The 27,504-nt window shown below is 38.2% G+C and overlaps 1 protein-coding gene across 1 annotated transcript in view; it reads right to left on the reverse strand.

Moving 5' to 3' along the window:
• The window catches only part of ANKRD42 (ankyrin repeat domain 42), a 100,571-nt gene that overhangs the window by 20,945 nt on the left and 52,122 nt on the right, over positions 1-27,504 (reverse strand). The window contains 3 exon segments of the mRNA XM_053705074.1: positions 3,993-4,162; positions 5,051-5,156; positions 16,710-16,835. Of these exon segments, the coding sequence (XP_053561049.1) occupies positions 3,993-4,162; positions 5,051-5,156; positions 16,710-16,835 (402 nt within the window).

A 27,504-nucleotide genomic window follows, 5' to 3' on the forward strand; every position in this document is an offset into this window, starting at 1 on the left:
GGATGACCCGTGGACTGACTACACTTAACAAGAGAAAGTAGCCATAGAACCATCTTTCAGAGAGAGCATCCAATTTTAAACAACCTTCCAATTTATTTCTAATATCAAATGTTCTTTGTTTTCCTGTTATCCTTTGTTCAAAATCAGGAAGGTAAGCTCAGGAGTGTGCACATGTCTGCAGAACTATATAGCAGCAGTTTTGCACCAATGTTATACATTACCAAGAGCACTAGATATTAGCACTATTTCCTGTCATGCAGTGCTTCAGGGCATGTGCATGCTACCTACCTAGGTATCTCTTCAACAAAGAATAATATAGGAACAAAGTAAATTTGATATAGAAGTAATTGGAAAGTTTTTTAAATCGTATTCTCTATATGAATAATGAAAGAAATTTTGGGTTTCGTGTCCCTTTAAGAAACCTCAAACCTCTTCTTAGAATACAACCACTTCAAAATGGAAGTTATTCATCTTCTCAAGGACTGTCTTATGGACCAAGATTGGTTAATGAGGCTAGACCTCACAGATGCATACCTGATTGTGTCCCTATTCACCAATCCTTCAGCAAATATCTTTGTTTTCTATGGAAGAATTCCTTGTAGGAATTTACTTGCCTTCCCTTCTGTGTTTCCTCTACTCCTTGGGTTATCACAAACATTTTGAAACCAGTTGTAGCCTGGCTCTGTTTAAGAAAAATTTGTTTAATCATATACCTAGGTGATATTCTTCTTATGCATCAAGATCCCTCTGTTCTCCTTCTCCTTCAACAACTAAATCCTACTATTAAACTACTCCAAGATTATTATTTTTTACCAGAATCAACAAGTCTGTCCCTTCGTATTCCCAAAACCTAGTTTTTTCTATTGCATATGTTTTTTCTTTGCATATGTTTTGTAGATGATCTATTTATTTAGCCCATAAAGTTTGTTTATTTTAAAAATGTACAGTTTTGCTTATTTTTAAATAACATTGCTCTGATTTTCAGACTCCTAACCAAGCCCCAAAGTTTTTTGTGAATACCGTCAGCTACCTTCTCCAGCTTGCTCCTGTTTGTGTAAATGGTCTTTTCATATGCAAAAGAAGGGGGGGGGGGGGGGGAGTGTCTTATTTGCCACTTGCAATGGGCTTTCCAGCTAACTTTTCAACAGAGCTAAACTGAGAGTTTCTAAGTAAGTCTTTTAACCGTTTTAAACTGGATTTTTATATCGGTATCTGGGCATCTTGTTCTTTATAGTAGTGTCTATTACATGCAGTTATATGAAAAATGAGTGTATACTGTCCCTTTAAACCTTCCCCTAGAGAAAATCTTAAAAATAAAGACATTTCTTTTCTTCCTTATAACAGGGAGGCAAATGGTCTCTAACAGAACAAAAACTCCATATCAACAATCTAGAATTTTAAGTGGGTTCTTTTGCCGTCTAATGTTTCTCAATGGGTCCTCACCCTAATTTAACTCTTCTCAGGATAGACAATATTTCAGCAATCCAATACATCAACAAGTTAGGAGGTATCAATTCAAAATCTCTTTCAAATCTAACCAAAGACTTTATTCACCAATGTCTTTCCCAGAAAACCCTATCAAAGTGGAATTTCTTCTGGGTCTCCAGACATTTAACAGACTTGAGCGATTAGAAACTGAATTCTCAATTTGTTTTGGCAAAAACCAATCTCTGAGAGGTCCTTTTCTTATTTTTTGCATTCTGGTCCTCAAATTCCAAGTTCTTCTGATCTTCTGTTAAAGACCAGATCCAGAAGCCCTAGCAACAGATGCCTTTTCTCCAGAATTGGCGGATTCAAGCATATGCGTTTCTTCCTTTCTCAATGATTCTCCTGAACTCTAGCCAGAGTCCAGAGAGACAACATTTTCCTGGTAATAATAACCCTGTGGTGGCACACTCAGACGTTGTATCTAATCTCTTCCAGAGATGTCATCCTTCATTCAATCCACCTTTCTCCTCAAACAGACATTCTCAAATCCCAAATAGGAGATTGTCACAAGTTTGTCAATCTTGGATTGCTCCACTAGCAAGTGGAACCAATGAAATCTGGATCCCTTTTCAGCTCCTATAAATGAAGTACTTCATTTTTTAACTTCATTATTTGAAGCTGGAATGACATAAAGAATCTATAACGTAGCTAGGTCAGCAATTTCACTGGCCATGAGTTTTTCCAACATTCACACTTTAGGTCAACATATATTAGTTTGCAAACCTTATGAAATCCATTCGACTCAAACCTCCCCAATTCTCTAGATACACTTTTGGGATGTGAATTTAATCTTCTCGCTTTAAAAACTTGGCCAGATAATAACAAACTTTAACTGAAACAACTATCAGCTAAATTAGCCATGCTATTGTGTTTGCTTTCATGTAGAAGAGTTTCTGATGTCAAAGCAATAGACTATGATTCTAAAATGTTTTCCCCTGAAGGTGTATTCTTTCCTATCTCTATAAGAACTAAATCTTTTTTTCTTTTACTGTATTCTATGCTTATTTTCCTGATCAGCCTCATTTATGTGTTGTCCTCTGTCTCAAAGAATATGAACTCTGAATTCTTACTGTCAGAATCCTTCTTCCAAACAACTTTCACTCATCCCTATGTTCCTGTCTCTTCTGCTACAATTGCTAGGTGGGTTAAATGGGTCATGATCAAAGCAGGTGTAGATTGTATTTTTCCCCCCATTCCTTCAGAGGAGCTGCAGCTTCCAAAGCCTTTTCTAATTCTGGCTCTCTTTAAACTTTACGCATTTTAAATCAGGTCCGGAATCCTAAGCAATATTTTAGATGGACTTTAATTGATCACTTCTAATAAAGATGCGCTGTAACTTACTTTTTAATCTTGCTGTGCCATTTTAATACCCTGCGCTCCAGCTGCCCACCTCAAAACTCATATTTTTTTTAAGCTAATGGTTTGAACTGTTCTCTAATTAGCGTCACATCACTATTTTGTAGCTAGAGCCCAATTAGAGAACAGTACAGTACAAAACTAAAAAAAATAGTTTTGAAGTGGGTGGCAGGAATGAGGGGTATTAGAATGGCATGGCTAGATTAAAGAGTAAATTGAAGCGCATCTTCATTACGAAGTGATCAATTAAAGTCTATCTAAATATTGCTTAGATTCCGGACCTGATGTTAAAATATGTAAAGGATACCATCACTTTAAATAGCACCTCTTATGAAAAAATTGTCTTACACTCCCTAGAGAGGTCAAAACACAAATTCTGTAACTAGTTTTTCCTTCAAAATGAGCAGCATTTTGAAGAAAATCTAAAAAAAAATTTCTTCTTAGAAAGGCCAAAAACAACATTTTACATAAATGCAAGGGGTGTTTATTGTCTGTAAAATCTAGTACTATATGACATATATACATATGTCCAGATGGTCCACGGCCAATCAACGCAGTTCTTTAACAATGGACTGTAGGAATTAAAAATGGTTCCAGTGTGTCTGCACTAGTGTTGGCAACCCCCTCCATTATTTCCAGGAATCTCCCTTATTTGCCCAAACATTTTTATAGTCTCCCTTTATTTATCTGTTCTTAGGACATTTTTTCTCCCTACATTTTTACATGTAAAAACTTAATTTCAAACATTTAATATTTGCACACTTGTACTCTTTAGTAAATAATGTTGATGTATCTGTCACTTTAATGTCTTTACCCCCACTGTATCTTAAATAAGAAATAGGATTCACAGATTTGCAGATGGTTGTTGAATGTATTAAGATAAAATTTGTGTGAATGAATATGATTTCTATAAAGAATTGTGTTGTACCAAACTGTATCAAATTGTAAAATAAAGTGCTTGTATTTCAGTAACTACTTTATTATTTATCAATTAACTATGTGAAATTTGTAGATTCTTTAGTCTCCCTTGATTACTTCAAAAAAGTTGGCAATCCTAGTCTGCACTATGCTGCAGTCTCTATAAAAAGGTCAGCACACACTGTATTTTTGCTATAGTACCTTATAAGTAAACATCAATAAAAACTTACTCCGTGCTTGTTTTTTCTCTTCTGGACTCAGACTTAAATCATTCTGTTGATCCGTGTTTCCCTCAACTCCATGTCTTTCAAAAAATCGTGGATCATCATCATCTAATTCTTCATCTGAATATTCTTCCACACTTCCTCGTAGGAGGGCCACTGCTGCTAGCTGAGCAAACCTGCCAATAAAAAAAGTGTGCGATATCCTGCTGCAATTAACTTTAATAGGGACATGAAACCCCCCCCAAAAAAAATCATGATTCATATAGAGCATACAATTTTAAGCTTTAATGATCTAATTTGCTTTGTTCTTTTGGTACCCTTTGTTGAAAAGAATACCTAGGTAGACTGAGGAGCTGAGAGCTAGCTGCTGATTGGTGGCTGCACATATATACCTCTTGTCATTGCCTTACTGATGTTAGTGCATTGCTGCTTCTTCAAGAAAGGATAGCAATAGAATAAAGTAAAATTGAAAAGAAGTACAATTAGAAAGCTGGTTAAAATTGTATATTCTATCTGAATCAATAAAAACATTTTTTAGATTTCAATGTCCTTTAAGGACTGCACCTACTTAATCTTCAGATGTATATTAAAAGGCTTGAAAGATCTACAATAGATCACCAAAGTAACATGATGTCTGGTGTCAATACAACTAGAACATGCATGTGAAACAAGATTAATATTTTTCAAGACCAAATAAATGAACCAGGAGTCTCTGGCATTAAATATCATGCAGTATTATTTCCCCCTGAAAGAAGTTATAAATCAGAATGTAAATACATCCTTAAAGCTGCCATCTACTGTATTTCCATTAAAAGGGGACATTAAAATACATGTATATGTATACATAATATATATTAGCATTTAAACGCTGCATTGCAAAACATCGCCAGCCCATAACCTTTATTTATTTTCTTTATGTCTGCTTTAATTAGTTATCTTTGTCCTTTAAAGAAAAGTTGAAATTGCAGCAAAAAGCAGCACTTTAGGGGTTGTTATACTAACAGCAGATAAACCTGTATTTATCACTAGCAGAGAACAAATATATACATTAGTGACAGGGTTACCTTCTAGCTATGTCTTTTGCCGTTTCTCCCGCTTGGTTCGTAATATTATAATCAGCCCCCATCTCCAACAGCCACTGAATGCACTCGATCTGACCCTGACCTGCAGCTGAAAATGTAGTACACAAATAGTTCAGGTCATCTTTTCTATACAATCATTTAGTGAAAAAAACATATTTAACCCCTTGACCCAATATGAAGTATATATGTCATGCAGTATGAAGGTTTTTATTTTTTCTATTCCAACGTATATATATACACACATCACAGCAGTCTCGGCTGTCAATTTCTGAGCTGCAGGCATCTGTCTGCATATGGAAACACAGCATGATCAGTGATCCCGTTCCATATGAAGCCAGATTGTTATAGACAGTGACCATTGTGTGCTGTGTCACCGCCTGTAATGATTGATCTGCAGGTGCCGGTGGGAGGGAAATCGAGGAGGGTGGGTGACCCAGAGGCGGAGAGGGATGGGCCCTACACTGCAGAAAAAAAATTGAAGGGAGGAGGGAGCCAATGGGGAGCTACACTACAGAAAAGATGATGGAATGGGGAATGCCCTAACTAACGATCGCTGGAGGGGGAAGGTTCGGAGACCACTCCACTACATAAAAAGAAAAATATATATAAAAAAAACATCAAGTATATATTAGGTACTGACATACAGCTGCGAGTACCAAAGATGTCTGCCATTAGTGGGAGGAGGGTTAGAGAGGTATCTGGGGGTGATCAGGGAGATCGTGGGTTGAAGAGGGACTCATTACACTGCAGAAAAATAAATAGTAATAAAAACACCTAAACTGCATGCTGGCAGACTGTCAGTACCTAAGATTGCGTGGATAAGTGTGGGTGGGCAGGAGAGAGAAGTTGTTTGGGAGGGATCAGGGTGGTGGTAGGGGTAATATCTACAATTAACCTTACAAGCTACTTGCCGAAATAGTAGAAATATGGTGTGCAGCTGCAATTAGCGGCATACCAATGGCAAAGCCATGTATGCTTGCTGTTATGAACAAAGGGGATCCTAAAAAAGCTTTTACAATAAATTTGTTTAATGATTGCACAAGCCGGGTATGTAAATAATTTCAGTGAGAAACCCAAAGTTTGTGAAAAAGTTTACTTTTTTTTTTTATGATCGCATTTGATAGTGAATGGTGGCATGAAATATATCAAAATGGGCATAGATCAAAACCTTTGAGTTGTCTACTTTAAATAAATATATATATATATATATATATATATATATATTTTTTGATAGGTAAATAAAAAAGCAAGGCTACTATTTCTGTTTAAATAGAGTGATAACAAAAATGGTAAAAATGCTCTGGTAAATGGTAAAAATGCTTTGGACAAGTTCTCTGAAATTCCCGGTAGCAAAGGGGTTAAAAAAAAAGGTTTTAAAACTAAAAACAAGAAAAGAAAAGATAGTCTAATGTAAAAATGTAATTCTCTAATTTGTTACAACATATTGTTGCATTAAAGCCATAAAGGTTTTCAACACATAGATAAAGTCCTGATCAAAAAGCTAAAAGCAGGTCCCGAGCAGTACACAGCTGTTGACTGGATAGGATGGACTGTGGAAGTTAAACACATGTTCACCGAGAGTCATTAAAGCAAAAATTACATGACCTAAATAATTATACAGGGAGGAACCTCGCATTCAAGCTTCAGTGTGCAGCGATGACCACATGAGGAGGACGTCTGCAAGAAGATAAGAAGAAAATAATTATCGGATAGAAGATAGAAGACGAGGAACACTGCCATGAAGATGAAGAGGACTGCTCCAGAGGACCGAAGCCATGAAGAAAGAAGAGGAGCACCTCTGGAGATGATCATGTAAAAACCGGAGTCAAGTTGGGTGAGTAGACGCTTTAGTTCAGATTTTTTTTTTTTTTATCCCAAAGAGCTGAACTAACTTTAGAGCAATGCCCTACAAAATGCCCTTCTTAGTGCAATCTATTTTTTAGAATAGGTATTATTTTTATGTTAGGGTTTTTAGTTAAATTAGGATTTTTTTAGAATAGGGTTTTTTATTTTTCTATTGGGCAAAAGAGGCGTAAGACTTTAGGGGAAGCAAATGTTAAAAACAAGAGCGCCAAATGTGCTGGGCTCCTCCCCTATATATCCCTTCCAAAGAAATAGATAAATTATAAATACTGTAGGTAGTCGTATGAGAAGAAGCACTAAAAAAGCAAGGACTAAACTGGTATTAACAATAAAAGTGTCAATATCTAAATATAAAATCTCAAATTATTTATTTAATAAAAATATTAAAAAAACATATGCAAAGTTGATATATATCTTAGCACATACATTATTCAACATATCTTAGTTAAAAGGGACGTCTCCCTAAGATAAAACACACAAACAGATTACTTAATGACACCTTAATGACTCTCCCCGAAACTAGAGGACCAACTCAAGCTACAAACCTGACAACTCTCAACTAGTACAAAAAGTAGCAGACTGCAAAGCTCAAATTAACCACCTATTGGGTAAATATATGTAAAAAGAATGCCCTCAAACTGAGACAAAAATACTTTGAAGGGACAACAAAAGCGGCCCGTTACTAGCTAGAAAATTGAGGAAATTACATAAGGGGTACATTCTTACATTAAAAGATAAACAGGGGAAAGTTCTTAATACATCAGAAGCAATTGCTGAAGAATTTAGGTCCTATTACTACCATCTATACAATCTAGCAGAATCATCAAAACAATCCACATATGCAGTTCCCGCTAACAAATTTGATTTAATAAAGAAATACCTTGCAAATATTGACCTCCCGTCAGTTTCCCAAGACCAACAGCAGTCCCTAAATAAACCGATCTCACAGGAAGAACTTTCGGAAGTAATTAAAAATCTCCCTTCCAATAAAGCGCCAGGCCCTGAGTGGTTTCTAGGACCAATACTATAAAAAATGTAAAGATATTCTCTCACCTTACACGTTATTAATGTTCAATCTGATAAATGAGGATACCCCTTTCTCAAATTCTTCTTTAGAGGCCCACATAGTAGTTCTCCCAAAACCAGGAAAAACCCCAGACCTAGCACCAAATTTCCGCCCAATTTCGTTACTAATATTGATCTAAAAATGTATGCAAAAATATTGGCTAACAGAATCAATAAGATTTTACCACATATTATTAATAATGATCAGGTGGGGTTTATCCATCTAGAGAGGCCAAGGATAACACGGTTAGAGCAACACAAATTATACATTATGCCCAATCCTCACAAACTCCTCTTGCGGTTGTGTCGGCGGACGCGGAAAAAGCATTGACCGCGTCTGCTGGCACTTCCTTAGGGAAACTCTTCATAAGTTCAATATGGGGGACTCTTTCATATCTAAAGTAATGGCCTTATACACCTCCCCCTCCGCCAAATAAGGGTTAATGGAATAACTTCAAATTCTTTCCCAATATCGAATGGCACCAGACAGGGGTGTCCTCTGTCGCCACTCCTCTTCGCTTGCGTTGCAGAGACCCTCGCCTCTACAGTGCGCTCTAATGCGGCAATACAGGGTATGCAAATTCAAAACACTAACACAAAATCCTCCTGTATGCGGATGATATCCTTTTTTGCCTAACAGACCATTAAACTCCATTCCCCCTCTAATATCTGAATTGGAAATATTTCTAAAGGTCTCTAACTATCTAATTAACACCTCAAAATCAGAACTCCTATTGATCCAAAGTAATGACCTTCTCCTATCCCAAATTACCAAATTGAGCCCCTTTCGCATCCAGCCTTCCTCCCTGAAATACCTAGGGATTCATCTCACCCCGAGAACTCAGGACCTGTTCAGTTATAACTATCTACCCCTCCAAAAAATCTAATAGCGGAGATGTCTTCGTGGAGATCAAAAAATATTTCCTGGCTGGGTAGAATCAACTCGATTAAGATGAACGTCCTTCCAGGATATTATATCTATTCCAGGCCCTCCCAATCCCCTTACCCACTAAATATAAACCAAATCTTCAGTACAGGATCTCAGAGTTCATATGGGACAGACGCAAAGCAAGAATAAATAAACCATCTTATGTGCACACCTATAAGAAAAGGGGGTTGGGGGTTCCAAATTTAAAAAATTATAGGCAAGCCACCTTCCTCCAACGCATAGTTGACTGGTCTACAAACTACGAACACAAAAAGTGGGTGGGATTGGAACATGACATTACACAAACCCGACACCTAGGGACACTGTGCTGGCAAAGTAGGGCATGTTTACTTCGTATACCCTATTACAATTTCATAATTCAGGGAGACCTTTAATGTATGGGAGAAATCCCTGTCAGAAAACCCTCTCCTCTCATCCAGATTCTCTCCTTTAACACCTCTCACAGATAATATAGACTTTCCCCACAGGACAGGGATGGGAGAAATCACAAACACACACAGGGCGATCTTGATATATCAGTTGGGTAACGAACAGGCTCTCCTTCCTATAGATGACTTAATCGAAAACGGGTTACATATGTTCTCCAATTGGTTTTTCCTACATCAATGTCATTCTTTTATAGTTAAACACCCGGATAGGAAAAATATACTACGCCCTATGACTCCCTTCGAATCTCTATGTAAATCTACGGCCCCGATAAAACGTACTCTTTCACTTACATACTCTCTCTTACAAACACCCCCGCCAGGATAAACTCCTTACTCATTGACAGATGGGCTGACGAGCTAAATGTTGAAATATCGCAATTTGACGTGACTCGCCATATTTAATAACATTAACCAAAGCCTCCTCTTCCAGTAGACTCATTAAGACCCAACTTAAAACCATTCAACGCTGGTATCTTACACCCAGCAGAATACGAAAAATATTCCCTTCAGCCAGTGACCAGTGCTGGAGATGTGATATCTCTGTGGGCACCATGGGGCATATATGGTGGTCATGCCCCTCCATACATTCATGCTGGGAGTCAGTAGTAAAGGTCATCTCCAAAATGCAGGGTATGGCCTTACCCCTTGATCCACTTCTGTGGTTACTTAATAATATTCCACACAAGCTTCCAACCTATAAAAAAAAAAATATACTCATAGCCAGCAACAGCATGAAATCTCTTATCGCCCAAAAATGGAAAAGCAGAGAGATTCCTAATTTGACCCTCTGGTATAGCAAATTCCACCAAATTCTAGAACTGGAAGAGTACGCTTACATATTACATAAACAAGAGACCCTTTACATTCAATTGAAAACAACATGGGACGCCTTTATACAGGAAGAGTTCTCACAAACCATCAACACACCCACGTGACGCCTGCAAAGAGCGACAGGACATGAGCTTAACGCTTCCTTGATATTATAGATATGTATGAGGTTTGCCACACTTTTGATATAAACCACTTTTGTTAATTCATTGTTCTTATACTTTAGTTATTATGACACATGTATAATATCAGCCTTGTATTGATTGTACAGTTCACCAATAGTTTTGGCTATACTTTAATGAATATTTCTCTTATGTTGTACTGACATCATTTCATTATACAAATAAAGCCGATTTGAAAAAAAAAAAAAAAAAAAAAGACGTCTCCCTTATTAGAACTATAATATGTGGAACTGCTTTAAAATAGTGTCTCAAATAGTCTATGTGTAGTCACAGTTGTATCCACTGAGTAAAAAGTTACGATTATGAAAACTGATAAAGGTAAAATCTTCTGTAGCTTATCGTTATATCACAAGACTTTCACTTCACACTTTAAAATTTTCAAATCTTCATAGTGGGATACATCAGCGGATCGCTCTCCCCGGGGTCTACCTAAGACTTTAAGGGAAGGCCATACTAAATGTCCTTATTAGGGCAATGACCAACAAAATGCCCTTCTCAGGGCATTTTTTTTAGGATATGTTGTTTTTTTTTTTTTAATTTAGGATTTTTTTTTGTATAGGTCTTTTTTTTATTGGGCACAAGAGGTATGTTCCCTTTAAGGACACTGCCTTACCAAATACCCTTTTCAGGGCAATCTTTTTTTACAATAGGGTTTTTTTTTGGGGGGTTCAAGATATATTTTTTTAAGAATATGTTTTTTTTTTTAAATGGGGTAATTTTCAGAGTAGGTTTTTTTAGATAGGCTTTTTTTTTTGGGGGGGGGGGGTAATTTTATTGTACAATGTGGTTGTATTTTTTTTTTATTTTTTTTTTTTAGAAAAGAGCTAAATCACTTTAGGGCAATGCCCTACAAAAAGCCCTTCTAAGGGCTATTGCCGTAGTAACTTTTAGAGTTAGTATAGGATTTATATTTTGGGGTGGGTTGTTTTTTGTTTTTGTTTTTTTATAAAATTTTTATTAAGATAACCAGAAGGACAACAAAGGTACATAGGTAAAAATAAGGTGAACAAAGTACATGGCTATGTATATGCTGTTCAAGTCCATTAGGTTATATACCGCCATAGTTTAAACCATACAACCAGAGCTGTCCATTCCATCAGAAATCACACATTGAGGAGAAAGTGTAAACCGAAATAGCAAGTTTTGACAAACTTTCTCGTAGTGCACAACAGTTTTACAATTAAAATTAGACATATATAAATACAAGCAATTGCAAAGGTATACACATAAGCTGAGACCAAGGAGAACATGTCTCATTTAATAGTAAAGGAAGAAATTAGAAAAGGAAGGGAAGAAGTAGAGGGGGAAAAAAAAAAAAAAACACCACCTCTACGTACTAATATAGTGCTTAAACTATATCTGTTTGCCCCACAATGCCAGCATCATCTCATGAACCTCTAATTTATGTGTTTTTTAGATAATGGTATCTCTCAAGGGAAAGAAGATCGGCAACAGCCGATCGCCAGTCGTCAGTGGAAGGGATTGTTTGAGTTTTCCAAAACTTCGGGATGAGTTTTTTAGCCACAGTAAGCATAAGTAGTAGGAGCGGGTGTTTGCCCATTTCTGACATTTTGGGAAGTGACAGAAGCAATAAGGTATTTGGGTTGTGATGGATCTGTGTTCCTAATATCTCCAACATTTCTGTCAGTGTGTCATGCCAAAAAATCCTTTAACCGGGGGCATGCCCACCAGATATGAAGAAGAGAGCCCTCCTCTCCACATCCTCTCCAGCAGGTATTATTGAGTGAGGGATAGATCATGTGTAAGCGAGATGGGGTTAGATACCATCTACACAAGAGCTTTATGTGGATTTCTTGTATCACTGCCGAGACAGAGGATTTTTTAGTTAACCTGAAAGCTTGGAGCAGGTCTCGTCTTCTATATTACAATTTAGCTCCTTTCCTCCAGGAGTACGTGTAGGACGGAAGGTTTAAAGAGTCGGGGTTATTGAGTATTTTATAGAGTTTAGATATCAAGTGGGTCGGACTCGTTTGCGAGGTGCATATGTCCTCAAAGGGTGTTAATTTCCTGCCAAGGTCCCCTTTATATTTGTGGTGGGAAATTAAATGGATCAATTGGTGGTAGTGAAGCCAAGAGGAGAAAATCCCCCCATGAGCTTCTCATATCGGATTGTGCATTTAATCTCCCCGTCCTTTGTGACGAAGAACACCGTCCCTGTGTTTAGGCTATATGGTTGCAACTGGAAAAACCCAGCTGACAATATGGGAGGTCTACATGTTCAATGATTGGAGTGAGCAGGGCATTTTTAGAGGAGATGTGTGTGCTAGTGGCAATGATCCTGTCCCATTCTGTTAATATGCCTGCTGTGACGTGGTAGTTATTAATTATCTTGGGTCTTTTTTGGTGAGCTGTCCACCCCAACGTTGCAACATTGTTTACTTTAAAAATTTGCCTATCTATGTGGATCCAAGCTTTGTCATTGGAATTGTGTGCCCATTCTACAACGTGCTGTAGCGATATTGCTTGTTTATATCTCTCTAAGCAGGGTACCCCCAAGCCACCCTCGTCTCTGGTAAGATACATGGTTTTCCTAGGGATTCTGGGTCTAGCTCCGTCCCAAATATACTGTTCAAAGGCTTTTTGTAGTTGCGGGATATATCCCTCAGGGAGCAAAATGGGGAGAGTTTGAAACAAGTATAATATGCGAGGTAAGATATTCATTTTGAGCACCCCAATCCTTCCTAACCATGAGAGATTTTTGCTTTTCCAGGAAGACCAGTCTCGGATTATACGTTTTTTTAAAGTGTTGTCATTGAGTTTAAATAGGTCTGATGTAGAGGCGGATAGGTAAATTCCCAAGTATTTCAGCTTGTTACGAGCTATGGGGATATTATATGTGTTACTTAGCTGATGTTATGGCTCAGGTTAGTATTTATGTTAAGAAATTCAGATTTGGAGAAGTTTAACTGGAAGTTAGAGATCTTGCTATAGTTGCTCATTTCCATGAGCAGTGCAGGGGGAGATTGTTTAAGCCTCCGTTAAAGTGAACAATGCGTCGTCCGCGTAAAGAGCTTGTTTATGTTCTACATCCCTATTACCATACCTTTAATCTCTGCGTTGTTTCTAATCTTTTGAGCTAACACCTCCATAGACATGGCAAAAAGTAAGGGGGATAAGGGGCAGCCCATCCTAGGTACCGTTTTTTTTATGTCAAATGAGTCCGACAGAGCGCCATTAACCCTAATTCTAGCATTGGGAAGAGTATAATGCCATAGCCATATTTAGAAAGGGCTCCGGAATGCCCATCTCAGTCATAGTTCTTTGCAGGAAAGACCAGCGAACCCTATCAAAGGCCTTCTCTGCGTCGGTCGCCAGGAGGGCCAAGGGCGTATTTGTTACTTTAGCGTGGTTTATCAGTTGCAGTATTTTTATGGTGTTATCCCAGGCTTCTCTTCCCGGTACAAAACCTACCTGGTCGTAGCAATCAATTTAGGTATTTAATCTATTGGCGAGGACCTTAGCTAACAGTTTCATGTCTGAGTTTATGAGGGAAATGGGTCTAAAATTCTCAGGGCGTGATGCCAATCTACCTGCCTTAGGGATAACTGTAATGTGGGCCTCAAGAAGAGATTTAGATAAAGTAGGGTTTCTTCGTAAATTGTTAAAAAGCTGTAGCAGGTGGGGGGACAGTAGGTTACTAAATAACTTATAATATCTAGATGTAAAGCCATCTGGCCATCTGGCCCTGTTGTAATTCTTCCATTGTGATGTTGGATGCCAGATCTAGTCTCTCACTGTCAGTTAGAGTGGGGAGGTTAATATTATATTATAGAGTGTCTTATAGTAGTCCCTGAAAGTAGAAGCTATTAGTTTACTGCTGTGAATCATTTTACCCTCTTTGGTGTGTAAGAATTGAATATATGAGGCCAACTGTCTCCGTCGGAGAGTTCTCGCCAGTATTTTGCCCGCTTATTGCTTCCCTTCGTAGTAATATTGTTTAAGATGAAGGGCATTACGCTGGTGTAGTTTTACTAGATATTGTTTTAGTTCTGTTCTTGCGGACATTAACTCTTGCCTGCATGTGTCGTTAGAGGGGTCCTGCTTATGTGATTTTTCTAAGGTGCTAATCTTATCTAGAAGGTTTGTGTGGTATATTTTAGCTTGTTTTGTAAGTCTAGCACTGTGCTTGATAAATACTCCGCGAATCACCGATTTGTGCGCTTCCCACTCTATTATAGAGGAGGAGGACGTGTTCGCGTTTAGTGAGAAGTATTCAGAAAGAGCCCTCTCTGCCTCTTCAAAGAGAAGCGGATTATCCAAGAGTGAGTCGTCTAGTCTCCAATTTCTGTTAATGATTGGGAGATCAGGCCATAGAATGGAGCAAGTGACAGGAGCGTGGTCCGACCAAGTGATATTACCTATATCACATTGCGTAATGAGAGAGAGACCGTGGGAGTCAGTCATTACGTAGTCGATGCGCGTATAACAGTTTTGCGGTGCCGAGAAGAAGGTATAATCCCTATCATTGGGGTGCAGAATTCTCCAAGTGTCATGCATGGCGTGATTGTTTAGAGCATTTCTAACTTTCTTAAGAACTGGGCCGGGAACACTGGTGGTCCCTTTTGAGGTGTCCGAAGGGGGGGTCAAGCCCAAGGTTGAAGTCGCCAGCTAGGAAAATTACTCCCTTAGCATGGTCTAATAAAATATTTAGGACATTTTTAAAAAAGGTATCCTGTGCTTGATTGGGTGCATAGACGTTTAATATAGTGAGGGGTTGGCCGTGTAATGTGCCTACCAGGAGGATATAGCGTCCATTCGGGTCCTTGCTGATATGTGTGATTTGTATGGGCAGTGTTTTGTGAATGAGAATTCCAACCCCTCCTTTTTTATCGGGGCCTGAAGCGAAGAGGGATATGGGAAAGTGTCTAGGGGCCCAGTGGTGCTCCTTTCCTCTTTGGAAGTGGGTTTCCTGTAATAGGATGATTTGGCTTTTTAAATTGTTCAATTCTCTGAGCGCAACAGAACGTTTGCCCGGGCTATTAAGGCCCTTAGCATTTATTGAGGTTAGTTTAAGAGAATGTTCACGAAATCTACTGTGAGGCATGTTAAAAAAAAACAAAAAAAAACGGAAAAGAGGGGAGAAGGAAGAAAGAAGGTCTAAGCAGATATAGAGGAGGAATAAGAAGGGTACAAGGTGATGATGCTGAGTTGATTAGTCAGAGCTACTACCTTTTGTGTATTGTTATTTGGGTCAGTCAGAGGATTCATAAAAAGACAGAAAAGCAGAACTCCGAGGGTGGAGTGTAAACCCTTTACTTTTGAAAATGTAACAACACTGGGGAAGTGTCTCCACAACCGACTATGTGGAGTGCATAAGGAAGAGGGCGTTACATTTGATGGCATAGGTAATGGGAAAGGGCATAAAGTATGGGTTGGAGGGAAAAGAGGGAGGAGAGGGATAGGGGGGTATAATGGGATACCCAGCTTATATAATATAAATTATCTCATCATTTTGGCAAGGCCGGTCCATTGTGTTTGGGCCGTGATGTAACACGGATTCTGTCTAGGGGTTCTTTAGGGGGTCTCCTCTGAGAGGGGCGATTAATTCAGGGAGCCTGTGGATAAAAGCTAAATACAAACTACAGTAGAATAGGGATACCATAAAAGTGTGTGACCACCTCCTCCAGAGATGGGCCGAAGCTGTTAGTATGATGTACAAACAATTTTTGTTTATGTGCAAGTGGAAAGAAATGCATAGACAATTGCATAAACATTAAACATTCAAACAAAACTTTCTAGATAACTCCAACAAGGAAAAACAGCATATAACATCTTAACATTATAACTCCATTTCTTATCCCTCCTGTGTAGTAAGTTACCTGCATAGGGGAAAAAGAGACAAACAATGCAGACTACCGAGCATTCAAACCATTGTCAGGAAGTCTGTAACCACTGTGAACCAGTAGAATGCTCATGGGGTGTAGAAAAAAAAAACCTGTAGTCCAGTAAGGCCAGCCTGAGAGCTTAGGCCTAAGTGAGAAAAACCAGAAAGGATACTTCTTTGAGTGAGAGTGCGTCTAGCTTAAGTTATCTCCTTTCCTCTTTTTTGTTTTGAAAAGTCGTGGGTTGTTTTTTTATAAAGGGAATTTAGTTTTAGTATAGACATAACTGTGGGTTTTTTATTTTTGGTAGCACGTGCATAATTAGATTACCCTAATAAAAAGCAGATCCTGTCTCACTGAAGAATGGGCACACTGTTTTAACCCATGTGTGGGCAGTAATACTATTAGTAAGAAGATCTTTCATGACAAGTATATATACTGAACATTACATAAAAAGCAAATAATACAAACTGAAATATTTACCTTTGTGTAAGGGAGTTGCCCCCTTGTCATCTCGCTCATTTATGTTGATTATGCCACTTTCTATCAATTTCCTAAGTGTAACTAAATCACCTTTGAGAGCAGCAACGTGAGCAGGAAATGCCAAATCTTTAAAAGAAAAAATATATAGTTTATTAATCTGAAGTGAAGTTTTCTGTGTCACTACTAAAGGTTATTTTGTAGAGGAATTGAAGAATAAAATACATGGATATTACATAGAAATACTATTAAACAAAAGCTGCAACTGAAATTAAATGTGTACAGACAAAGCTTAAAAACACCACTGGAAGTGGTCTTAAAGGGACATGAAACCCAATATTTTTCTTTCATGATTTAGATAAAGCCAAAAGTTTCAAATTTGCTTGTATTATCAAATTTTCTTCACTCTTTGCGTATCTGGTATCAGGAGCAGAAATGCACTTTCTGAACACATCTAGTGAGCCAATGAAAAGAGGCATATATGTGCAGCCACAAATCAGCATCTAGCTCCCAGTAGTACCTGCATTGCTGCTCCAGAGCCTCCCGGTATGCTTTTCAACAAAGGATACCAATAGAACAAATTAGATAATGGAAGTAAATTGGAAAGTTGTTTAAAATTACATGCTGTATCTGAATCATTAAAGTGCGACTATGATTTTGCTGTCCCTTTAAAGGGTCATTGTAATGCAAAATGGTTAAATACATAGGTAAACTGCTCAGGATCTGCAAGTATTGCAGCTCCTGAATAGAAAATGGACAGTGTTTACCTCCATCTGATTGCCTTGAGTGTAAAAAGTGATTCTGTTCACGCAAGTCTCGTTTACTTATGAATATGAACGCAAGTTAACGCACTCGCGATATTGCAATTTAATGCTCGCATTTACAATACCACTTGTAATCTAGCCCATAATAATTAAAAACAAATTAGAGCATATTGTATAAAGTGCCATCCTGTGAGAATAGAAAAAAGTGAAGTTAGCAAAAATGAAATATTGAATAAACATTATAAATGTATGAACAACATTGCAATAGACTGACATTCACCAGTGTAGTATTGTCTTGTTTGTTCTCAGGACTATTAAAAATATATATTTTGTGGTAGGTGCAACAGTTAATGGAAGATTTTATGATAATAACGGTGATTTCTAAGCTGTTTTATCATATTAGTTCACTATCATGCAAACGTGTACGCACAATTAGGATGAAGTAGCACCTATGCTTGAGGCTCAGACCTGCAGACTTCATTAAAGGGTCAAAACTAAACTTGCATGATTGTGATAGAGAATGTAATTTTAACACAATTTTAAATTCACTTCTATTTTTAAATGAGTTTTGTTCTCTTGGTATCCTTTGTTGAAAAAGAATACGCACATAACCTTCACTAGTGGGAGCTAGTTGCCGATTGGTGCCTGCACACATTTCTCTCTTGTGATTGGCTAACTAGATGTGTTCATAAAGCTGCCAGTAGTGCAATGTTGTTCCTTCAGTAAAGGATGACAAGAGAATGAAGCAAATTTTATAATAGAAATAAAAAATGTTGTTTAAAATTGTATGTGCTATCCAAATCATGAAAGAACATTTTGGGGTTTCCTGTCCCAATAAATACTTAATAACATAAAACATAATTTATGTAAGAACTTACCTGATAAATTCATTTCTTTCAAGAGTCCATGAGCTAGTGACGTATGGGATATACATTCCTACCAGGAGGGGCAAAGTTTCCCAAACCTCAAAATGCCTATAAATACACCCCCCCCCCCCCACCACACCCACAATTCAGTTTAACGAATAGCCAAGAAGTGGGGTGATAAGAAAGGAGCGAAAGCATCAAAAATAAGGAATTGGAATAATTGTGCTTTATACAAAAAAATCATAACCACCACAAAAAGGGTGGGTCTCATGGACTCTTGCTAATATGAAAGAAATGAATTTATCAGGTAAGTTCTTACATAAATTATGTTTTCTTTCATGTAATTAGCAAGAGTCCATGAGCTAGTGACGTATGGGATAGCAGATACCCAAGATGTGGAACTTCCACGCAAGAGTCACTAGAGAGGGAGGGATAAAATAAAGACAGCCAATTCCGCTGAAAAAATAATCTACAACCCAAATCAAAAGTTTTAATCTAAATAATGAAAAAAACTGAAATCATAAGCAGAAGAATCAAACTGAAACAGCTGCCTGAAGTACTTTTCTACCAAAAACTGCTTCAGAAGAAGAGAAAACATCAAAATGGTAGAATTTAGTAAAAGTATGCAAAGAAGACCAAGTTGCTGCTTTGCAAATCTGATCAACAGAAGCTTCATTCCTAAAAGCCCAGGAAGTAGAAACTGACCTAGTAGAATGAGCCGTAATCCTTTGAGGCGGGGACTTACCCGACTCCACATAAGCATGATGAATCAAAGACTTTAACCAAGACGCCAAAGAAATGGCAGAAGCTTTCTGACCTTTCCTGGAACCAGAAAAGATAACAAATAGACTGGAAGTCTTTCTAAAATCTTTAGTAGCTTCAACATAATATTTCAAAGCTCTTACTACATCCAAAGAATGTAAAGATCTTTCCAGAGAATTCTTAGGATTAGGACACAATGAAGGGACAACAATCTCTCTACTAATGTTGTTAGAATTCACAACCTTAGGTAAAAATTGAAATGAAGTCCGCAACACCGCCTTATCCTGATGAAAAATCAGAAAAGGAGATTCAGAAGAAAGAGCAGATAACTCAGAAACTCTTCTAGCAGAAGAGATGGCCAAAAGGAACAAAACTTTCCAAGAAAGTAATTTAATATCCAGAGAATTCATAGGTTCAAACGGAGGAGCCTGTAAAGTCCTCAGAACCAAATTAAGACTCCAAGGAGGAGCGATTGACTTAATGACAGGCTTGATACGAACCAAAGCCTGTACAAAACAATGAATATCAGGAAGATTAGCAATCTTTCTGTGAAAAAGAACAGAAAGAGCAGAGATTAGTCCTTTCAAAGAACTTGCAGATAAACCTTTATCCAAACCATCCTGAAGAAACTGTAAAATTCTAGGAATTCTAAAAGAATGCCAGGAGAATCTATGAGAAGAACACCAAGAAATGTAAGTCTTCCAGACTCGATAATAAATCTTCCTAGACACAGATTTACGAGCCTGTAACATAGTATTAATTACTGAGTCAGAGAAACCTCTATGACTAAGAATCAAGCGTTCAATTTCCATACCTTCAAATTTAATGATTTGAGATCCTGATGGAAAAATGGGCCTTGAGATAGAAGGTCTGGTCTTAACGGAAGTGTCCAAGGTTGGCCACTGGCCATCCGAATGAGATCCGCATACCAAAACCTGTGAGGCCATGCTGGAGCCACCAGCAGTACAAACGAACGTTCCATTAGAATTTTGGAAATCACTCTTGGAAGAAGAACTAGAGGCGGAAAAATATAGGCAGGATGATAATTCCAAGGAAGCAACAACGCGTCCACTGCTTCCGCCTGAGGATCCCTGGATCTGGACAGATACCTGGGAAGTTTCTTGTTTAGATGAGAGGCCATCAGATCTATTTCTGGAAGTCCCCAGATTTGAACAATCTGAAGAAATACCTCTGGGTGAAGAGACCATTCGCCCGGATGTAATGTCTGGCGACTGAGATAATCTGCTTCCCAATTGTCTACACCTGGGATGTGAACCGCAGAAATTAGACAGGAGCTGGATTCCGCCCATACAAGTATCCGAGATACTTCTTTCATAGCTTGAGGACTGTGAGTCCCACCTTGATGATTGACATACGCCACGGTTGTGACATTGTCTGTCTGAAAACAAATGAACGATTCTCTCTTCAGAAGAGGCCACGACTGAAGAGCTCTGAAAATCGCACGGAGTTCCAAAATGTTGATTGGTAATCTCGTCTCCTGAGATTCCCAAACCCCCTGCGCTGTCAGAGATCCCCATACAGCTCCCCAACCTGAAAGACTCGCATCTGATGAAATTACAGTCCAGGTTGGACGAACAAAAGAGGCCCCTTGAATTAGACTATGGTGATTCCAACCACCAAGTCAGAGAAGATCGAACATTGGGATTTAAGGATATTATTTGTGATATCTTTGTATAATCCCTGCACCACTGGTTCAGCATACAAAGCTACCGAAGGGAATGATTGAGACTGAAGGTTTCGACAAGCTGAAACCAACTTCAGACGTCTCTTTTCTGTTAGAGACAAAGTCATGGACACTGAATCTATTTGAAAGCCCAAAAAGGTTACCTTTGTCTGAGGAATCAAAGAACTCTTTGGTAAATTGATCCTCCAACCATGTTTTTGAAGAAATAACACAAGTTGATTCGTATGAGATTCTGCAGAATGTAAAGACTGAGCAAGTACCAAGATATCGTCCAAATAAGGAAATACCGCAATACCCTGTTCTCTGATTACAGAGAGAAGGGCACCGAGAACCTTTGAAAAGATCCTTGGAGCTGTTGCTAGGCCAAACGGAAGGGCAACAAACTGGTAATGCTTGTCTAGAAAAGAGAATCTCAGAAACTGATAGTGATCTGGATGAATTGGAATATGAAGATATGCATCCTGTAAATCTATTGTGGACATATAATGCCCTTGCTGAACAAAAGGCAGAATAGTCCTTATAGTCACCATTTTGAATGTTGGTATTCTTACATAACGATTCAATATCTTTAGATACAAAACTGGTCTGAAGGAATTCTCCTTCTTTGGTACAATGAATAGATTTGAGTAAAACCCCAGACCCCGTTCCAGAACTGGAACTGGCACAATTACCCCAGCCAACTCTAGATCTGAAACACATTTCAGAAATGCCTGAGCCTTCACTGGGTTTACTGGAATGCGAGAGAGAAAAAATCTTCTCACAGGTGGTCTTATCTTGAAACCTATTCTGTACAATTGAGAAACAATGTTCTGAATCCAAAGACTGTGAATCGAATTGATCCAAATATCTTTGAAAAATCGTAACCTGCCCCCTACCAGCTGTGCTGGAATGAGGGCCGCACCTTCATGCGGATTTGGGAGCTGGTTTTGACTTTCTAAAAGGCTTGGATTTATTCCAGACTGGAGAAGGTTTCCAAACGGAAACCGTTCCTTTAGGGGAAGGGTCAGGCTTCTGTTCTTTATTCTGACGAAAGGAACGAAAACGATTAGCAGCCCTGTATTTACCTTTAGATTTTTTGTCCTGAGGCAAAACGGTTCCTTTCCCCCCAGTAACAGTTGAAATAATAGAATCCAACTGTGAACCAAATAATTTATTACCTTGGAAAGAAAGAGAAAGCAAGGTTGACTTAGAAGTCATATCTGCATTCCAAGATTTAAGCCATAAAGCTCTTCTAGCTAAAATAGCTAAAGACATATACCTGACATCAATTCTAATGATATCAAAAATGGCATCACAAATAAAGTTATTAGCATGTTGAAGAAGTTTAACAATGCTATAAGCATTATGGTCTGACACTTGTTGCGCTAAAGCCTCCAACTAAAAAGTTGAAGCTGCAGCAACATCAGCCAAAGAAATAGCAGGTCTAAGAAGATTACCTGAACATAAATAAGCTCTCCTTAGAAAGGATTCAAGCTTCCTATCTAAAGGATCCTTAAAGGAAGTACTATCCGCCGTAGGAATAGTAGTACGTTTAGCAAGAGTAGAAATAGCCCCATCAACTTTAGGGATTTTATCCCAAAACTCTAATCTATCAGATGGCACAGGGTACAATTTCTTAAACCTTTGAGAAGGAGTAAATGAAGTACCCAGACTATTCCATTCCCTAGAAATTACTTCTGAAATAGCATCAGGAACTGGAAAAACTTCAGGAATAACTACATGAGGTTTGAAAACCGAATTTAAACGCTTAGTAGATTTAGTATCAAGAGGACTAGACTCCTCCATATCTAATGCAATTAACACTTCTTTAAGTAAAGAACGAATAAACTCCATCTTAAATAAATATGAAGATTTATCAGTGTCAATATCTGAGGCAGAATCTTCTGAACCAGATAGATCCTCATCAGAAACAGATAAGTCAGAATGATGACGGTCACTTAAAAATTCATCTGAAATATGAGAAGTTTTAAAAGACCTTTTACGTTTACTGGAAGGAGGAATAACAGACAGAGCCTTCCTAATAGATTTAGAAACAAATTATTTTACATTAACAGGGACATCCTGAACATTAGATGTTGAAGGAACAACAACAGGTAATGGATTATTACTAATGGAAATACAATCTGCATTAGAAAGTTTATCATGACAGTTATCACAAACAACAGCCGGAGGAACAGTTACCAAAAGTTTACAACAGATGCACTTAACTTAGGTTGAACCAGCATCAGGCAGCGTCTTTCCAGAAGTAGATTCTGATCCAGGTTCAGGTTGAGACATCTTGCAATATGTAATAGAAAAAACAACATATAAAGCAAAATTATCAAATTCCTTAAATGACAGTTTCAGGAATGGGAAAAAATGCCAAATGAACAAGCCTCTAGCAACCAGAAGCAATGAAAAATGTGACTGAAATAATATGAAAAAAAGGTGGAGACAAGAATGACACCCACATTTTTTGGCGCCAAGAATGACGCCCACATTATTGGCGCCAAGTACAACGCCCATATTTTTTGGCGCCAAGTATGACGCCACATCCTGTGACGCCGAAAAAAACGACGCCCACAATTTTGGCGCAAAAAAACGTCTGAACGTCAAAAAATGACGCAACCATGAACAAACTTCCGACGTCAATTAGGGCGCCGGAAATGACAAAATTTTTGCGCCAAAAAAGTCCGCGCCAAGAATGACGCAATAAATTGAAGCATTTTCAGCCCCCGCGAGCTTAACAGCCCACAGGGAAAAAAAGTCAATTGAAAAAATTCTTTTAAGGTAAGAAAAAAATATTTCATATGCATTATCCCAAATAATGAAACTGACTGTCTGAAATAAGGAATACTGATTATCCTGAATCATGGCAAATATAAGTTTAAAACACATATATTTAGAACTTTACATATAAAGTGCCCAACCATAGCTTAGAGTGTCATAATAAAATAAGACTTACTTACCCTAAGACACTCATCTACATATAGTAGACAGCCAAACCAGTACTGAAACGAGAATCAGTAGAGGTAATGGTATATAAGAGTATATCGTCGATCTGAAAAGGGAGGTAGGAGAAGAAATCTCTACGACCGATAACAAGAGAATGAACCTATGAAATAGATCCCCTAGAGGAAGACCATTGTATTCAAATAGGCAATACTCTCTTCACATCCCTCTGACATTCACTGCACTCTGAGAGGAAAACCGGGCTCCAGCCTGCTGCGAAGCGCATATCAACGTAGAATCTAGCACAAACTTACTTCACCACCTCCACGGGAGGCAAAGTTTGTAAAAACTGATTTGTGGGTGTGGTGAGGGGTGTATTTATAGGCATTTTGAGGTTTGGGAAACTTTGCCCCTCCTGGTAGGAATGTATATCCCATACGTCACTAGCTCATGGACTCTTGCTAATTACATGAAAGAAATACCTATTTACAAATCTGGCTCTTTTATAAGATATAATAATATTATCGCACAGTTCTGGGAGCTCTCTCCCCATGCTGGGCCGTATACGATGATCTTTCTGTGCGCTTCTACAAAGCATTCCAGTCACTCTTGATTCTTGTACTACATCAGGTGGTTAATTCAATCGGAAAGGACAGTTTTTTATTTTTACTTTACAGCCTTTCAGATAGTTACTGTGATATTTTTACTGAACAAACGCCACAAAAGGCTGGATGTGTTGAAGTTTTAATGGAATCTACAAATACTCTGTTCATTCTGTCACTGCTAAGCCATTTCTTACCCCAGTCTGAAGCGTTGTTTAGTCTTTTTCACTCACTGAAAACAAATCAAGTTATAGGTAGAAAACCCTTTATCCAAACTTCTTGGGAATATCTGCATCTTTAAAATGGGACAGTTTGGCGAGGGGATGGGATCAAGTGTAAACAACAAATATCTTATGTCATTTAGACAATATTTACATGTCATAATACAGCTTAGTTTTATATCAATGTTAATACTTTTGTATACATAGTACAGTACTGTAATCAAAAAGGTAATATTTGTTGTTTTAAATATAGACTAGCATTTGCATTTTTTTAAATATTAATTAAAAAGTTTGGATTTAGGAGTATGGCGGCATGAAGAAGGAGCTCCTGCAGATCGTTAAGCAGCCCGGTGTACTACATAGCCCCTGATCTTATAACTGCGCCACACACTTTAATAGTGCGCTTTTCTCCAGACAGGGCGGCCTGTTGAATCACTGCCGCTTAACCTCTCACACGTACACTGTAATTACCTGTCACAAACGAACTGCCATACCTCAATATAAAAAGAGCTTTTTACCTATCATATAGGGGAAAAGTTAGGTATATACACTAACTGCCTGGGTACAAAAGATCACTATCTATCTATTGCTGAACCATACTATATAGCTCAGGGAAATACTACCCTTACGCTGTATACAAGATTACATACAGGATACACAGGGACTGTGTTAATCTGTGAAGACATACCCTAACTATATCTCAGCAAAACCGGTGACTAAACCACCTCATTTGGTATTAAAGAACCTTCCTGACTATAGAGACTGTCATACAGAACTACTAAAAAGCCCCCTATATTCAGTGCTGCTCAAAATCAATGCACTATGCACTTACTTCTGTTCATGGACAGATATCTAACCTCACACATGATGTCACACAGGAACAAGTCACAGGAAAAGAAGGGGGACCCCTGATTCTGTGCTCTCATCACTGTCAACAACTGCTGACACCGCACAATCAGAGACCCCCACACCTCCAGCAGAACAACAGCTGAATTCTCTCCTTTTGGCTAAGTTGGATAATTTACAGAAAGGTATTGACACTCTTACAACTGAAGTCAAACAATTCAATTCCAGACTAACTGTTAAGGAGCAACGTATATCTGATCTAGAAGATGGGCACAATACTGCTTGCACCCAACTTAAAGATCTCATCCAAAAAAATATCTCTCCTCATCAGAAAATTGATGACTTAGAAAACCGTTCCTGCAGGAACAACATCAGACTTGTGGGGCTGCCTGAGTCAATACGGCCATCTGATTTGTTGTACTTTGCGGAACACTCGCTTCCTAAATTGCTGAAAGTAGGTGCTCAATTCATCCCAATGAAAGCTGAAAGAGAACACAGGATTGTAGGTGACAGAATATCATCCTCTGAGAAAGGTGCCCCACCAAGGGAAGTAATGATCAAGTATCTGAACTTTCAGTCTAAAATACATCTACTAAGAGCCCATCGTAAACTTTAGATGATCCTCTACGATGACAAAAGGCTTTACATATTCCAAGATTATTCTGCAGAAGTTATGAAAAAAAGAAAATAATTTGCGCTTCATAAAGAGAACCGTCAGGCCACACTGCTTTACCTTGCACCTCTACGTTTTCACACCCTAAGAGGTCCAAGATTCTTCGATTCACCTAAAGAAGCGCAGGAATTTCTGGATCAACACAGAAGTGCCCTTTCACAGTCACAGCAGGACTCTCCTGGTTGACAAGCACGACCGGGAAACAACTTTCCTTAATACTTCAATTGCCCCCTACACAGGGTTTTTTTGAGAATAATTTTGACCACTGATCGCTTATGGCTGGAATTCCAGTGAGATTGTATACTAATTTGTATATGTTTTGTTTATTGTGTATTCTCTTGTTTAAGATATTATGGTTAAGTTATATTTTAGCTGTGGAAGATTATAGGTTACTGAATAACATGCTTCTAGACACCCACCTTTCAGAGGATTGTATATGTTCCCCCACCACGCCCCTCTCATTCCTCTCTATATTGCCTATCTTTAATAACGCCCCAATTACAGTAAAGATCATTTCTTGGACTATAAGAGGGATACAATCTCCAATTGAATATCCGAGATTATATGTGCCCCTTACAATAATCTAGTAGAGGTGTGACTATGCTTCTACATAAAGATTTTTAATGTGAAGTAGACACTAAGATCATAGACCCAAATGGCAGATTTGTCATAGTAAAACTTAAATGGCAAGACCAATGGTATACTGTGTGTAATATCTATGGGCCTAATCAACGTAATCCAGGCTTTTGGTAAAATCTAACAAAACGTTTGGCCCCATTCCTAGACACTAAATTTATCCTTGCTGGGGATTTTAATCTTACGCTCAATCCAATACTTGATAGGTTTAAAGATCCAGAAAGCCATGCCCCTAGGACACAGGCAACTATCCCAAACTAGTATGCACTGAAGATATTTGACTCTTTATACTCAACATTAGGTGTTCAAGATATCTGGAGACGACAAAATCCGACAGAAAGGGATTACACATGCGCTTCTAGAGCACACAACACGCTTTCCCCTATAGACCTTTTCCTCACATCCAACTCATTAGAATTTCTAATAACTGAGACTACAATTCATAAAATCACCATTTCTGACCATGCCCTGGTGTCCATGAGATTATTTCCTACTCCCCATCCTACCAACAAAAGAGTATTTCTATTTTCCACTTATTTACCGACCTCCCCAGACTTCCGTACATACCTTACGAGACAATGGTATGATTTTGCATCCAACAATGCATCACACATAACCACCCCTGAACTTTATTGGGAAACGGCGAAGAATGTTCTTAGAGGAGATATCATTGCCTACCTCATTAAAAGGAAATGTCTACATGATAGTAAGGAAAAGCATTACAGCGACACCTTGACCAGTGCTTACTTAACATATAGACAATCCCCAACTACAACACATAGACTAGCATAT

The sequence above is a fragment of the Bombina bombina genome, chromosome 3 (genome assembly GCF_027579735.1).
Source record: "Bombina bombina isolate aBomBom1 chromosome 3, aBomBom1.pri, whole genome shotgun sequence".
In the NCBI taxonomy this organism is placed as follows: Eukaryota; Metazoa; Chordata; class Amphibia; order Anura; family Bombinatoridae; genus Bombina; species Bombina bombina.